The 17241-nt window shown below is 47.3% G+C and overlaps 1 protein-coding gene across 7 annotated transcripts in view; it reads right to left on the bottom strand.

The window, feature by feature from the left end:
* Positions 1-2168: 2168 nt before the first annotated feature.
* The window catches only part of LOC119661244 (P protein), an 82163-nt gene continuing 67090 nt past the window's right edge, over positions 2169-17241 (bottom strand). For 6 of the 7 annotated variants that reach the window (XM_038070479.1, XM_038070482.1, XM_038070478.1 and 3 more), the window contains 8 exons: positions 9820-9986; positions 9243-9725; positions 8924-9178; positions 8494-8823; positions 8076-8423; positions 7815-7962; positions 7663-7756; positions 2550-2634 (listed from right to left, as the gene is read on the bottom strand). In XM_038070479.1, the coding sequence (XP_037926407.1) occupies positions 2550-2634; positions 7663-7756; positions 7815-7962; positions 8076-8423; positions 8494-8823; positions 8924-9178; positions 9243-9725; positions 9820-9986 (1910 nt within the window). Of the gene's footprint in view, positions 2635-7662; positions 7757-7814; positions 7963-8075; positions 8424-8493; positions 8824-8923; positions 9179-9242; positions 9726-9819; positions 9987-17241 lie in introns of all 7 variants that reach the window. The other variant, XM_038070475.1, reaches the window with a different exon arrangement.

Genomic DNA, 17241 nt, shown 5'->3' with positions numbered 1-17241 from the left:
TTCTTCCACTCTCCCCACGGGACTGCTAAAGACATTGCATCATGGGGCTGGATTAGTTCTTAACTGCGGCGCATTATTGTTCGCTCCCTTTCTTGCTTTCTTGGCAGTTCTTCATGCCTTAGCTGTTGATGAATCATTTTCAGCTCAATTACCACTTGATTCCAAGCCTCCGTTGATTCCAATATAAACTCCACTATATTTCCAGGTGTTAAGCGCCTGTCTGCGATCGCCTCCAGTCGAGTTCGGTGTGCTGTAAACCTTGGGCACTCAAACACAACATGCTCCGCATTCTCACACATCTTGGGCACCATGGTGACTCGTCGTGTACAAATCAATAAAGATAAGCCCGATAACCTCCATGTCCACTTAAAAACTGTGTTAGCTCGTAGCTTAGTTCCCCGTGATTCCTTTCCATCCATCTTCGATTGTGTGGAATGATATGGTAGGTCCAACGGCCAATTTGTGCCTCGTTCCATCTCTTTTGCCATTTTGCGATGGATTCTCGCCATGCTAGTTGCCGTCGAAGTACAATAGACTCACCGATTGCATACATATTGTCGTAGAGACGCAGACCTTCATTCGCCAAGATGTCTATGGGGATTTCCTCTGCCAGTACATATGCTGCTTCTCCTGATGTCGTTCGATAAGCACTGCATACCCGGAGTGCATTTAGTCGATACGCCATTCCTAGTTTTCCGCAGTTTGATTTGTTTTCCAGAACGGTTGCCCAAACTGGAGCTGCGTAGAGTAGCACGGAACTAACTACCCTTGAAATAAGACGACGTCGACTTTGTCTTGGTCCACCAATGTTCGGTAGTATCCTCGAGATCGTTAGAGCGATGGAAGATGCTTTAGTTGCAGCGCACTCAATGTGTTTTTAAAAATTGAGTCTTTGGTAAATCATTACCCCCAAATATTTAAGCGACTCTTGGGAGTAAATTGTTTTTTTACCAACTTTAATTTTCACGGTCGTGTTTTTCCTTCTTTTGCTGATTAGCAGTAGTTCCGTTTTATGTTCAGCAAGTGAAAGACCGGACTTTTTCAACCAGGAATTGATCTCCCATATCGCTTCATTTGTCACTATTGTTACCCCGATATCGTCCGCAAAGCCAATAGTTGTCACGCCGTTAGGAAGGCGTAGCGTCAGCACTCCGTTGTACATAATTAACCACAGTAAGGGACCTAAGACAGACCCCTGTGGTACGCCGCACGTCATTGGGAATAATTTCTCTCCATCGTCCGAGTCGCAATATAATCTTCTTCCAAGAAGAAATGCAACAACGATGCGTACAATGTACTTTGGAACCTTTAGTTTGGTTAGAGCCTCTACGATTTTCGTCCACTTTGCAGTGTCGAATGCATTTTTAACATCGAGTGTCACCACTGCGCAGCATTTGTCATCTTGTATTGGAGCGCGAGCCAGGCCAGTCACCATGCTGATTGCATCGATGGTTGATCTCCCCTTACGAAACCCGAATTGGTTGTCGGATAGGCCTCCTTTCTTTTCCGCAACAGCGAGCAGCCTGCTGTATAATACTCGTTCAAATAGTTTACCAATGGTATTGACCAAACATATCGGTCGATATGAGGAGGGGTCTCCCAATGGTTTACCTGGCTTCGGAATTAATATCAACTTTTGCAGTTTCCATAGCTCGGGGAATTCTCCTTCTCTAAGGCATGCCGTAAAAACTTTGGCAAACATACCTGGTGCCGATCTGACTGCCTTTTTCAGGGCGATATTCGGGATTCCATCTGGCCCTGGGGTCTTATTTTCAGCGAATTTCCTTGCTGCATCAAAAATTTCCTCTTCTACCACTTCAGGAATTTCGTCGGGGTTAACATGCACTTTAGGCAGATTTGTGTAGTTCACATCCTCTGGGAAGAGAGTGTCCACTATGTTTTGTAGTAATTTTGGACAGGTAATCGCAGACTCGGGTCTGATTGCCCTACTAGGCCTCAGAGTGTTCGCCTGCTACATCACGACTAGCAAGTCGATGAGAATGCATCGTGTCCCGGTGCTCAGCTGGTAGGGTTGCTGCCCCTTCTGCCTTTTCGACAACTCTGAGCGCCCGTGAAGATGACCAAACAGTGCTAGAAACTATTGCTACATTGAGTCCATTCCGGTTGCAGTATGTTTCCGTGTATACTTCCAATCAATAAAAAACGGATTTATCATTTTCCTCTTCCTTTATTTCTGACGCCGTCTTATTTCTAAACATATGCAGTTTTGTCCGTTATGAAAATATCCATTTACATTATATAGAAGGCACTAACTGTACAGTAACACATTCCCTATAATTCTAACAGTAATCTTTCTTTATATTTATTCTTTTATTTTATAACAAAATATATGCATCTTTTGTAATTCAAAAATGAATTTTATTTTGCCTAAATGTAAAATAGAACAAAATCGATTGGGGAAACAAATAAACTAATATTTAGGATAGCTAAAAACTTTCTTTTCGTACTTAAATTCTAATTGTTAGCTTAAAACAATATAATAACAATGCATTGAACTGTTCTCATTTATTTATCCTGTATGAATGCCTTTAATGCCATTGGAATACTACGTGTGCAATTAATAAATATGCAGTCGCAACAATAATACTACCGACCATAACTGGAAAGCCGACTCTGTAAGTGAAAAGATTTAATGGTTAACGCTTGGGCATTGTCATATTTTCATTAACCTAATATGAAAATTAAAGTAGATCCAATTGGATTGTTGCATCACCGATTATTTTTATATTTCCGAGTTGTCACAATGTCGGGAGATGCCGGATTTTACCTAATGCTAGCACCAAGTACCCAACACATTCTGCACTGGTGGCTCTCCACTCGCTCTTTCACTATGAGCTTTTTATAAGCTCGGGTGGCAACCACGCCATCTTGAATGACACACATGAATCCCTCCTTCTCAGCAAAGAGCTCCCCAGCACCATCCATCTGTTCGACAAATGGCTGCCAATGACAATTCACGTGTTTACTATGCGTTGCCTTCGACTTCCTTTCATCAATCCGCTCTTGGTTCGACTTCACTCCACTCAGAGGATTGATAGATCGATCCTTCAAGTTAAGTGAAGTCAGCCCATAGTCTGCTTTACAGACAGTCGCTTGTAAGGGACTCGCCTGCTCTTCGCTGTAAAAATAAGCGCGCAGCGAGTCGACCTGGCGATTATGTTGTGCCGCCACGTCAACCACGGCCCTATCTCCGATGTCAGGAGGCAGGTTCATCCGCTCCACGGCAGAGTTTGGATGACGCATTCGGAATTTGGACATAGTTCTCCGTATTCGCCCCTGGACTTTTTCCAGATCGGTTTTCGTCCACAGCAATATTCCGAATGCATAAGCCAGTGAAGGGATAGCGTATACATTCAATGCGCTTATTTTATTCTTCCCTGAGAGATGCGATTTCAGCACCAGCTTCACACGACGCAGGAATTCGGACAACAGAGCATCCTTCAGATCGCCAACTCGATCATAGGTTCCTTGCAGAATTCCTAGGTACTTGTAGAAGTCTGTCTCGGTCATAGCTTGGATGTGGAGGTCACCAATGCTACGTCTGGCATGCTGCTCGTGATAACCTTTGCGGATGGCTTGGATTCGACACTTGTCTAATGCAAATTCCATCCGAATATCATGGCTGAACATGTCTACTATTCGCAAAAGACTTCTAAGGTGGTCATCAGTACCAGCATACAACTTGAGGTCAACTAAGTACATCAAGTGTGTTAGTTCGCGCTTAGCGCGTAGGCCATACTTTATTGCGAAACCATGCCCCCAATAGCCTTGAAAAGGGGTTCAGTGCCATGCAAACTCAAAGGGGGCTCAAAGAATCCCCCTGAAAGACGACTCTCCGTGTATGGATAGGCTCTGAGGCATCGGCACCCTCAGATGGAGGCATTGATGAGGTGGCGTGCCACCCTTCCATGACTGTCGCCAAAAACTTTATTAGTTTGGAATCAATGCGATACAGATATAGGACATCGATCAGCCAGGTATGCGGGACGCTATCGAAAGCATTGGCATAATCCATATAGCAACTAAAGAGGTTTCTTTGGCCTCTAATTACTTGTCCTACAACTACTCAGTCGATAATGACTTGCTCTTTGCAACCCCTTGATCCAACTCGGCAGACCTTCTGCTCTTTGGACAGAATATTGTTGGCCTCGAGGTGCGCATTGACCCTCCCACTAATGATGGACGTTATGAATTTTTAGAGGGTTGGTAAGCAAGCAATCGGTCTTGTGTTCGCGGGGTCTTGCACCTTGTCCTTTTTAGGGTGGAAATTCCTCCGGCCGATTCAGGACCTGATTTATGCCGTGTGCCAACCAACCATGTATGCTGGTGAACTTTTTCTACCAGAACTTTTGCACCCGATCCAGACCTAGGCCCCTCCAGTTCTTCGAACTGTTTGTGGTTCGTCGAACTTCCTCTTCAGTAATATCCGCAAAATTCATGCCAGGCGTAGTGGCATGGCGAGTGCCTTCGGTGGTGATCTGCTAAGCATGCTGGGCGGGTAACCCCCCGCCACCAAAAACTGCACTGCCTGGACGCTCTGTTGGGATTCGTTGAGTGATCTGAAAAAACACCGATGGTTCCTCCGATAGAAAGTTTCTGCTTTAGTTTGTCCAGAATTTCAACTACGGCTGTTTCACTGGGGATGACATAGTTCCCGTAAACCCTCTGCACTTTATTCTTTACCGATCTGCTGGGATTGCCAGAGCTGATTTGCATCAGCCTAGCAATATCCTGAGAATTCCGTCATCTTCGTTTGGAATTTGAGAACAAAGTGAAGATGAAACACTAAAGACACAATGCCAACTGCATGCGTATTCCATTAAGGTTTCATCTCTCCTGTCGCTTCATCCCAGCGGAGGAGGATATTAAACTTTTCAAATAATTGACGGAAGAGATTACCGTTTTATAGAAAGGAAGGCCCCACGTTAGGCGCCATTTGTAATGATTCTTAGGAATAGCTTGTGATCAAAAGAGACCATTCTGAAGCTAACTTAGAGGGAAAGGCTATTCCGAAAACCTAAAAATGTTGGGGAAATTGACCGTAAAGGTCACGTTTTCCAATTAAATCATTACAATCTGGGGGCCCATTACTTCTTAATGTTGCGCACATACATACACATATGCATGTATGTATGCATATTTATGTATATACGCATCTTTTTTTTTTTGTTTTGTGCGTATACGGAGGTGGAAAAACTTGGAAAGACACGTCCGCCGCAGCTCCGCCGCCCGAACGGTGGAACTACAGCGGGCGCGTGTGGGATTCACACCCACTAAAAACCATCCCCGGTCTCTCCAGCCCCAGCCCAGCGGGACCACCATTGAGGTGGATCCTCCGGTATGCCATCGCATCTGGGACAGTTCAGAGAATCATTCAACCCAAAGCGGTGCAGATACTGCCTGTAGCAACCACCGTGTCCCGTGAGGAACTGGGTAATGTGGTAGTTGGTCTCCCCATGTTTTCGCTCAAGCCACACCCTAATGTTGGGAATGAGCCTATGCGTCCACCGACCTTTCGTGGACTCGTCCCATCTGCGACTCAGAGATCAAGCGACTCTGACCTTGCCGCATTTCTACGCTGTGCATGCTCCTCCATATGTCTTGCATTGTACAGGACACTCATTTCTTTGGCCAGAATGTCAACCGGGATCATGCCTGCCACCACCAATACTGCCTTATCTGATGTGGTTCTAAAAGCACTGCAAACCCTCAAAGCCATCCGCCGGTAAACCGAGTTCACCTGCTTCCGTCTCTGAGAGTTTGCAAGCACCTCTGCCCACACAGGCGACGAGTAAAGCAGGATGGAGCGCACCACTCCGGCTAGCACCAACCTCCGGCAATGTTTCGGTCCACTAATATTTGGCAACATTTTTGCAAGTGCCGTGGTGGCACTGGCTGCCTTTTGGCATGCATACTCTAGGTGTTCCCTAAAACTCAATTTGGTGTCAATTATTACCCCCAGGTATTTGATAGCCGGCTTTGATACGACCGTATGTCCACCGACCTCCACTTTCACAGTGTTATTTTTCCTGCGTTTCGTTATTAAGACCGCTTCCGTTTTCGCGCCCGCCAAGGTCAGCCCGGCCTTTTCTAGCCAGGACTTTACCGCTCTCACAGTTTCCGTTGCGCAAACCTCCACTTCTTCTGGGTGTTTCGCTGCAACAAACACAGCTAGGTCATCAGCAGAGAGTCCTCTCTGAGAGGTAGTTTTCCACCAAATTCGCTAAGTATCCGGGGACATCTATGTCAGCCAACGTCTCTTTAATTCTATTTGAGTTGGCCGAGTTGAATGCGTTTTTGACATCCAACGCCACCACGGCACAGCAGCCGCCAGAAATCAGTGCACCTTTTGCCAGGTTTACCACCATGCCAATTGCGTCCACCGTAGGATGGGCGCGTCGGAAACCAAACTGGCGTTTCGACAAACTATTGCTGGCTTCGACGATGGGCAGGAGTCTGTCGTAGATGACTCTTTCCATCATCTTCCCCATTGTATCCAACAGGCAGATAGGACGATACGACGCTGGGTTTCCAGGTGGCTTGCCCGGCTTCGGAAGCAACACCAACTTTTGCTTTTTCCACTGGGCAGGGAATATTCCTTCTTTTAGGCACGCCTCGAAGGTGTTGGCGAAAAGGTCAGGCCTAGTCTTCACTGCCAGTTTCAAAGCTCGGTTGGGGATGCACTCCAAACCTGGGGCCTTGTTGTCACCGAACCTACCACATATTTCCCGCAGCTCCTCCACAGTTACAGGCGGTATTATGCCGTCATTTACCTGGACAAAAATTTGCCTTCCCCTATTTTCGTGGTGAGGGAACAGAGTGGTAACAATCTGTTTCAGGAGGCGCGGACAGGTCACCTGGGGTAATTTCCGCAGCCTTTTCATCACCACTTTGTAAGCCGCGCCCCAAGGGTTTATGTCGCCATGGTCGCACAGCTGTTTGAAGCAGTTCTTTTTGCTCCTCCGAATGGCTTCCTTTAGACGGCCACGCAATTGCTTGTGTGGCTCCTCTCGACCGTCGCCACCGGGTTTTCCCCTGAGCATCTGGCAGAGCCTCCTTGCCCGAAAACATGCGGGTCGCAAACTTGTAATTTCGTTGTTCCACCAGTAGTTGGGTTGCCTACTGGGGAGCAATCGCCTTCTGGGCATAGTAGCATCGCATGCTTCCGTCACCCATCGAGTGATCTGGGTGGCTTTCTTTCCAGCCGTACCATTTAGGGATATGTCGGATTTGAGCACCGCGGAAAACGTGTCCCCCTCGAAAGCTTTCACTGTCCAGCCAAGCATAACACCCGGCATTCTGCGAAAACTCTTTTTCGAGCTCGATCCGCCCTTGATCTCTATGCAGATTGCCTGGTGGTCGTTGTGAGTATAGTCCTCACTGACATGCCAAGCGATTCTACTGGATAAAGTATGTACGCATCTAAATTGATCATACGCATTCGAATATTTCCTTGCCAAATTTCGTAATTCTAGAATTGGATTCTGGTTCTCTTATCTTCCAGCCGATGTGGAAAGTTGGACTAGTTCTGAAAAGTACCCTTTCATTTGGTATCCCACATGGGTATATTCCGATTTGACCATATTCTGAGGCCAAGAATATTTTTGAAAACACACAAGTCTTACTTTGCTTTATACTCACTTGAAATACTCAACAAATGTAAATCTGTAACCATGTTGCTCTGCGACACCTGCGCAAACAACATTTGCTGAGGCACCAATTAATGTTCCGTTACCTAAAAAAAGATCATTTCTAGCGTTTGAAAATCTCATTCAAGGGAAATCAAAAATTACCACCGAAACAAGCTCCAAAAGCTAAAGCCCAAACCAGAGGCTGTAGGGGTAGACCTAGTTGATCATTTTGTGCTAAGGAAATTGCAATTTTTATCATCATTGTCGTTAGGGGAATGTTATCGACAAATGCAGATGCGAATGCTGAAACCTGAAAAAGAGAAATGGAACTTGTTAATATGAAAACTGAATAAGTTGATAATTGCGCAGCTTGTCTAATCAAGAGGTATTGTCCTCCTGTTTTACGCGGCTTTGAATACGAACCCAAAGTATTAACAGAATAGCAACCGTCAGCCTAGAGGTTTCACCAACGGACAAAATTATATTTTCAGTTTGTTTTCCAATCCAATCGATTAGTCCCAGTTCTGAAAGCGCTTCCATAAGAATAAACAGCGCTGCAAAGAACAACAACGTTGACCATTCCACTCTAGCCAGAACTGCTTCCATGTCCTCTCGATCGGCTAGGATCAACAGCAAAATCGCTCCCAACAAAGCTGTCCAGCCAAGTGATAGCCTTTGCAGCTCAGGCACTGAATGCAGGAAAAAGAAACTCACGACAAATACCAGGGCCACGCCGGATTTGTAGAGAAGAACCTTGCACCTGATCGGATACTGTAATCAAAAAGGATATTCACTAAGACGACTTTATTAAAAATCGCGTAAGCCTGAGTAGATCGGTTACTTTTGCCTGAAGTTCTTCCAATGTTGCTTCGTAGCTGTCGACCGGAACAGTGGCGGTGGTCAATTTTTTCTTCAAGGTCCTTTTTAGTCGATTAACTTTTTTCACTAGTGTTTCGCGTACAAAAGCTTCATCCTTTGAGTATGAAGAAAGTGAAGCGGCTGCTCTCTCCCAAACCGAAATCTCGTGACGAAGTTCCTGGACATCTTGTGGCTCACTGAAACGTAGGTCGTTCATATTTCGGAATTTGAAACGAAGCTGGAGGAAAGTTTGAACGGTAACCAGAATAACGCCAATAGACATGTGAAGCGTGAAAATTGTAAAATTTACTCCCTAGAAAAAAGAAAAAGATACAAAATAGACTGATATAGTATTTCGGAGGAGTTTAGGTATGAAGGAGGCAGACTTCTGCTGTTCTAGGTCAGATACGTACTCCTTTCGCAATATAACTGTTGGAGGCTATAATAACGTTTGGGGGATCTCCTACAGGGGTGAGGGCTCCACCGATATTTGAGTAGATAATCATACTCATAAGCACTGGAACGGGATTCAGTTGCATCACTTCACAAAGTCTTATGCTAACTGGTGTCATCAGCAGAACAGTGGTCACATTGTCCAGGAAAGAGGACATAACTGCCGTGAAGAGGCACAGACAATTTATGAGCGGCCATACCCTGCCACTAGTTATCTATAATAAGAAAGGAGGATATCATTATTAAAATAGAATACAGGGCTCGATTTGGATAACAAACCTTGTATGCATAAACCGCTAAATAATCGAACACTCCAGTTTCCGATAAAATCGCTACAATTATCATCATGCCGAACAGCAGGAGTAACGTTTCAACGTCTATCCACGCCATGATCTCAGTCATTGCTGGTCTTTCTCCCATTGCAGCTAGAATTCCTATAGACATAGTGGAAGCTATAATTGCAGCGAATGTTCGATGAACTAACTCCCAAATGATCATGGCGTATAGTCCTAGCAAAACAATGGCAGCATATATAACGCCCTTTTGTTTATCAATTGGTGTATCATCGTAGGCAAATTGAAGCGGAAGGTCCTCCTCGAAATTGGTTTCCATCCGAATACGAAGCTTTTTCGTAGTTTTATCGGGGTTGCTTGCTAACTGAGAAACTTCCCTTAGGTCGAATGTGTGTGTTTTGAGTAATTGTTGTGATGTATCTATTAAACTGATGTTTGCAACAGGAACTATCCAGGGTTCAGTAATATTCTGGAACAAGTACATAAGTTTAGGCTACTGATCGCTTCTACCAGTAAAATATTGCCAAGGAATTTAGGTAGAAGAATAAGTTAGGCATACTCACATCAATGTGCGTTATTTCTGTTTCGTTTGTACTGAAATTCAAATGGAGTAATTGAACATAAACTATCAAAAAACTCTCGCTAACATTTATGTAATGATCCGATAAAAAAGCACCACGCAACGCGATTTCGAATCGATTATCTGGCGGAATTTCTTTGATATTGTAATCTGAAAAAAGGAAACATTTTAAAACGTATATCTTAATCGAGAAGATTAACTTATAAAATGAAAAGCACATTTATCTGATGCATTCTGTGAAGATATAAACAGCTTAAAATGGTCCCAATCTTGTTTGTAAACTTTGTAACACCAAATTTTAATGAGATAATAATAATACTATCAAGGGAGGTTGCACCGCATCATAGAAGCACTACTGTGCCCTTTTAATGGTTCTACTATATCTACTATCCCTCAGGGATCGTCAACGATCCTTCATGGGTCGTTTACGATACGTGGAGTCGCGTCCCCGAGGTGCCCGAGCAAGTAGTTCTGACCCCCTAGCTGGCATAATACTTGCGTCCTAGGTAGTAGTCTCGAGAAAGTTTCTCGGTGAAGAGCGAACTGCTACTGACCGATACACGCCGTTACACACTGGGAGTCCCCGGAGCCGTCGACAACTCCCTGTCGACGTCGATGGGGTGATGTGAGCCTAGCTCTGCCAAGGTGGTAGTTGTGGCGTGTATCAGGAGCCAGCCCCTTCGGGACCCTGGTCGGGTAGTGTGCATTGAACCGGTGTTAGTAGACCGCGTTGCCCCGAGCGAGCGCTGATCCGTCCGTGAATTCCGGGATCAGCTAAGCGTAGGTCAGGCCTCAGGGAACTGGGGTAGGGGCTGTGTCCCCGATGGTATACCCGTTCCTGACTATTCCAGCCCGCTCCCTTGCACACGATGCGCTGGTAAACAACTCAAATGGAGAATAAAAACGAACGAAACGAGGAGATAGTGGAAATGGAGAGTGAGCTGGCTGCGTTTATTCGCAGCACGAAAATGCGCCGTTCGCCCCAGCGCTTAGCGAAGGACGCAACAAGGGCTGAAATACCCGACGAGACATCGGGACGCGCAGACGGAGAGAAAGACCCGGAAAGTGATGCGGCACTTGCAACACAGATAAGAACCCAGACCATACCGCACAGTGCTGTAATTGGGGAAAGAGGCACAGTGGAAACTGCCGAAACTAATAAAATGGTTTCGAATATAAGCCGAGTGGGAGGACTGTCGATTACTCTGGCGCAAGCGGAAGAGGAAAGCCTTATTAAAAAATGCACGGCAGTTGTGAAGCACATGCGATCTTCGACGTTTCTCCAGAAAAACGTCCGCGCTTCCCGAGGAGAACACCACGAGTGCCAAACGGATCGCTGACAGCCTATTGCAGAGCGAACTTGGTAAAAAACGAAAGGAGGAAGGGACATCTGAAGGAGACTTCACTCAGGTACTTTCCAGGGCTGAAAAGAAGAAGGCGAAGAGGATCAAAAGACGACAACATGTCGCGCCATCAGAAAAACCTCTGCCTAAAACTTAGGCGGACCCGAAGGAGGGAGTGCCAAAAGAAAAGGTGGGGAGACGAAGGATGACTAGACCGCCAGCTTTGCTTATTAAGCCGATGGAAGGCAAGACTTTTGCGGAAGTCCTCAGCGAAATCCGTTACAAAATCAAACCCGAAGACAACGGAGCGGAGGTGTCTTCCATACGTAAAACGAAGGGTGGTGGAGTCTTAGTCGAACTAGGCCCGAAGACTATAAATAAAATTACGTTCTGTGAAGCAGTCATGGTGCTTCTAGGAGAAAAAGCTTTGGTTTCTAGCCTGGAACCCACGTGTGCTTTAGAAATCCGAGACCTTGACTGTCTCACGGAAAAGAACGAGGTAGAAGAGGCCATCAAACGCGAATGCCCGGAGGTAACCAATGTCCGGATTGGTATCACCTCCGCAAACTCCCGAGGCCAAAAACTCGCTGTGGTGGAAGTTGCCGAGCAATACGCGAGGAAGCTTCTAAACAGCGGGAAAATAAGAATTGGTTGGGTAGTGTGTAGGATACGAATTCGGGCCGCCCCAACCAAATGTTACAGATGTTTGGATTATAAGCACACATCTGCAAACTGTCGGGGACCTAACAGAAGGGCGACATGCCGTAAATGCGGTCAGGCAGGCCATAAAGCGAACAGCTGCAATGAAAAGGAAAGCTGCGTCCTATGCAGGGACCGTGGCGCGACTGATGAGAGCATTGCGCACACTGCGGGATCGGGGCGGTGTCCAGTTTTCAGAGCAGAACTGAAAAGAGCTAGGATACGGTCAACATGATTCGTATCCTACAAATCAATATACACCGGAGTGCAACCGCTCACGAGTTGCTACCGCAGTTCACTGCGGAGACCAAAGCTGATTTAGTAATCATCAGTGAGCAGTACCGAAACAAGGGGCCAGTTTCATGGTACCCAGACATATCAGGTACCGCTGCCATCTGGGTTCGGGACGGCACCCTCTGGGGGTTCTTGCCCAAGGCCGAGGGGACGGCTTTGTCTGGATTCGGTGTTCAGGGATAACGTTTTTTAGTGTCTATCTTACGCCGAATGAGACGATGCCGGACTTTCGTCGGAGGGTTGAGGCTTTGGAGGACGCTATTTTAAGCACAGATGGGCGGATCCTGGTCGGGGGTGACTTCAATGCTAGGGCACTTGAATGGGGCATGCCTCACACAGATTCCAAAGGGAAATGAATTCTGGAAATGGCGGCGAGAACAGGACTGGTAGTTCTAAACACCGGATCCACCCCAACGTTCCGGCGCCCGGGCTGCGAAGGAAGCATTCCAGACGTAACCTTCGCGTCGGAATCACTGGTGTCGCTGGTGGACGGGTGGCGAGTTCTGGAAGACTTTTCAGCAAGTGACCACCAATACATTGCTTTCGAAGTGGTGGACACAAAATCTCGGTGTGCGCCACCCCAGCGATCTTTCTGTGTATGGAACGTCGGGAAAGTGAACACCGGGAAGTTTGTCGAAACTCTGGGAACAGGTGGGACCACGCTGAAGGGTACTCCTGGGGGCGGTAGCGCCGCGGCTGCCACTGTTGTAAATTCAGTTATGAACCTGATAACGACGGTCTGCGGAGCCTCCGTGCCCAGGAAGACATTGAGGCGCGGCAAACATTCAATGTATTGGTGGACAGTGGAAATCGCAGAGCTCTGGAAGGAGTGTCACAGGCTCCGCCGCTTAACACAACGTCTAGGCGACCGGGGGGAGTCATGTACCATAATGATGGAGTACAAATCAGCCAAAAGGAGACTCCGCAGCGCAATAAACAAGAGCAAAGCTCGCTGCTGGCAAGATCTGATCGACGAGGTGAATGGGGATCCGTGGGGACTCGGTTACAAACTTGTAACCCGAAAAATCGGGGCTCTGCGGAAACCCTGTTCACTTAAGGCCGAGCAGATGGACTTCATAGTGAGGGCGCTCTTCCCTGCACACCCCGTATGGGATGGTGACGTCGGCGGGGAGCGCGCAGAGGACTGTCCACTTTTCTCAATAAAAGAGTTGGAACAGGCAGTCCTCTCTATAAAAAACAAGAAGGTGCCAGGACCCGACGATATTCCAGCAGAGGTATACAAACTGGTATTCCAACACCGGCCAGGGCATTTTCCCTGCTCGTTGGAAAGTTGCGAGGCTTGCGCTGATCCCTAAAGGGAAAGGCGATCCCGAACTGCCGTCTTCATACCGCCCACTATGTATGCTTGATACTGCTGGGAAAGTGCTCGAAAAGCTCATCAGAAGTAGACTCGCTGAAGCGATACGCGCTGCCGGAGATTTATCTCCCCGGCAGTTTGGTTTTAGAGCAGGGAGATCGACAATGGATGCTGTCATGCAAGTCGTGGACGCCGTTCGACGAGCAGAGGCACATAGCCGCCGAACTCGACGGGTGGTGCTCCTCGTAACGCTTGACGTCAGAAACGCCTTCAATTCCGTAAGATGGAAGGACATTCTAGGCACACTAGACAATACCTTCAACGTGCCGAACTATCTCTTACGGATTTTGAGGGACTATCTGAGGAACCGCTCCCTGCTCTATGAAACACTAGAGGGTCAAAGGTGGATGGAGGTCACGTCTGGGGTAGCACAGGGATCCATCCTAGGGCCGGACCTCCGGAACGCTACCTATGACAGTCTGCTTAAACTCGACATGCCAGAAGAGTCGCGCCTGGTCGGCTACGCAGATGATGTCGCAGCGCTTGTTGCTGGACGCACTGTCGAACAGGCGCAAAGCAGACTCGGCATATTGATGCGACGGGTAAGCGGATGGATGACTACTCATGGTTTCAACCTTGCACTGGAAAAAACCGAAGTATTCATCCTGACTAAAAAGAGAATTCCGACCCTGCGTCCCATATCATTCGGCGAGTCGATAATCGAGTCAAAATCAGCGGTAAAGTACCTCGGGTTGACTCTTGACTCAAAGATGAGCTTTTCTGAGCAAATCCAAGCAGCAGCGAACAAGGCTGCGGCTGGAGTTTCTTCTTTGAAACTAGAGGCTGATGGACTGCGCGGCTCATCGGCAACTTAGGGGCGTGGTTGAATCGGAAGCATGGTGAGACTGACTATTTCCTTACCCAATTTTTAAGTGGATATGGAAGTTTTCAGTCTTACCTGCACAAGATTGGAAAGGCGCGTTCTCCGGATTGTGTGTTTTGCAATGGAGTTGTGGACGATGCCCAACACACTTTTTTTTCTTGTGGAAGGTGGGATGGGGTTCGTCAGCAGCTCTAAACACAGGGGATCTCTCTCCAGACAACATTGTGGAAGAGATGCTGAGGACTGCTGACAGGTGGAACCGTGTTGCCCATTACGTTCGGGCCCTTCTCGTTGCTAAGAAGACAGAACTCGACCGGTGGAGGAGCCGGATGGCAGGGGGCTCCTTGAACTGACAGTTCCCTTCCTCCTCTCCCCTCCTGTTGGTGAAAGGAATTCCCTGATTTGAAGGCTCCGCAAGGCGGGAGAGTTCGAGGACTAGCCCGAAGTAATGTGACAAACGGTTCCAGGCTAGCTCTCTGACGATGGGGAGGTGTTTAGTTGGTAGTCCGATGACGTACCGAATCGGGAGTCCAACACTGTGTGCGTAAATTCACCTACCCTACCCCAAAAAAAAAAAACTATATCTACTATCTATAGTATGTCGATCAAGGTTTCACTATCCTTACAGAGTCTGCAGACAGTGGCCGTATGTATCCCCACCTCCCCCAGTGATAATTTACCCCAGAGGCTCCTCTCGGTAAAGTTTAAACAATCCTTCGAGCACTTGGATTCGTATCCCTTCTTGCCCACCCAAAAATCCATCCAGCGGTGGCAAAACTGATGACTTTCGTGAAAAACTCACTTGGGGAGAATGCCGCAGTGCGTGCCCAAAAACATGAGATCTACATACAATGTAAGGATCTCGATAAAGTGACATCGAAAGGAGAAATTTGTACTGCTCTGAAGGAGCAATTCAAGTTGAAAGAACTTACAGAGGAGTCCGTTGTCGGTCTACGGAAAGCCTATGGTGGCACTCAAACGGCGTCAGCGAACGCTACACCCACAGCGATCGCCAGACAATCATCTTTGAGACATGTGTCGAGCCACAGGGCAAAGAGCTATCATGCCCAAAACCGAAAAAGGTTTCAGGCTGGTCTGCAAAATTTTTGGATGAGCAGACCTTCATACAGGTATGGTTAGATCAACCTGATATAGCAGGGGCCTCTACGGAAAGAGCCGTCCATCTGGCTCAATGCATTGCCAAAGCATGTGACGCATCTATGCCTAGGAGGTGCTCATTCCCCAGTAGAAGACCAAACTACTGGTAGAATGATGAACTGATCGGACTTCGATCAGCCTGCCACCGAGCCAGAAGAGCGGCTCAGAGGGCGGTAGGTAGAGTCGATCAGGGGCAGAAAGAGTGCGCCTATAAGGCAGCCCGCAAAACCGTCAAGCTCGCCATCCAGCGAAGCAAGACGAAATGCTCTGCTCAGAAGCGGACATAAACCCGTGGGGAAGTGCTTATAGAATAGTGATGGGACGATTCAAAGGCCGCTCCTCTCCGCAGATCACGTGTCCCACTCTCTTGCTGAAAATCATCCAGGGGTTATTCCCCCAGCAAGAGGAGAGCATCGACACATTCCAACCACCTCTGAATGTGACAGCAATTCCTCCAGTCACCAGAGACGAACTGCTGGAGATCTGCGGCAGAATAGAAGACAGTAACGCGCCGAGCCTGGACGGAGTACCGAATAAGGCTCTTAAGCTTGCCGTGAAATCCAGGCCGGACATGTTCGCTGAGTTGTTCGAAGCGTGCATGTCCGAAGGAATATTTCCGGCGGCTTGGAGGCGACAGAAGCTGGTACTTCTGCCTAAGCCTGGTAAACCTCCAGGTGAACCATCGTCATACCGACCCATATGTCTTTTGGACACGGTGGGGAAAATGTTAGAGCGGGTAATCTATAATAGATTACTCCCGGTTGTTGAGAGCCAAGGCGGCTTTTCAGATCGGCAGTATGGGTTCCGAAAAGCAAGATCAACCATTGATGCCATCAAATTGGTTACTGGCTTGGCCGAAGATGCAATTCACGGAAAAGGTAGTACCAGCAAATATTGCTTGGTAGTAACCCTGGATATGAAAAATGCATTCAATTCGGCCAATTGGAATCTAATACACAAATCCCTAGCGAAGGTTGGTATTCTCGCCTATCTCGCTGCTATCGTCGATAGTTACTTAACTGAAAGGAGGCTCTGGTATGACACTGATGACGGACCGCAGGAGTACGTTGTTTCCGTGGGTGTCCCACAGGGCTCCGTATTGGGCCCACTACTGTGGAACATAATGTACAACGATGTACTTAATCTTCCCCTTCCGGAGGAAGCACCAGTGGTGGGTTACGCTGACGACATAGCACTGGTTGTTGTGCGGAGGAAAAAACAGAAGCGGTCCTCATCACGAAGCGCCGGAAGAAAAATTACGCCTGTGTTAGAATCAGGAATCATATCATCACTTCCAAGCCGACCATTAGAGAGAGAATTTAGCAACAAAGGCTTCCGAGTTTGCAATGTTGTTTGCAAGAATGTAGGCAAAGCCGTCGACTCTTTATCTCGAGAGCTGTTAGCTCCATCTTGCTTTATGCAGCTCCAGTTTGGGCATCGGCATTGAAACTAGAAGCAATAGATGAACAAGCCCCATGTCGATTGAGTGCATTGGGAACATCTGTCGTGCGTTTATCGTACAACATTGGACGAAGCAGTACGTGTAATAACAGGCATGGTCCCCGTCGAAATCTTAGAGAACGTAGAAGCGTCGATTTCTATGGCCCATATTCAATCGGCGAGTTCTGTACCTGTCGTCGGCAATTAGCGCGAAGCAAAGCTAGTTTGGAGTGTCAAAAAAAATGGGATGATTCACCTAAAGGACGCTGG

This window comes from Hermetia illucens, chromosome 1, assembly GCF_905115235.1.
Source record: "Hermetia illucens chromosome 1, iHerIll2.2.curated.20191125, whole genome shotgun sequence".
In the NCBI taxonomy this organism is placed as follows: domain Eukaryota; kingdom Metazoa; phylum Arthropoda; class Insecta; order Diptera; family Stratiomyidae; genus Hermetia; species Hermetia illucens.
Note: the sequence above shows the minus strand (reverse complement) of the source record. Positions and strands in the feature narration are given on the sequence as shown.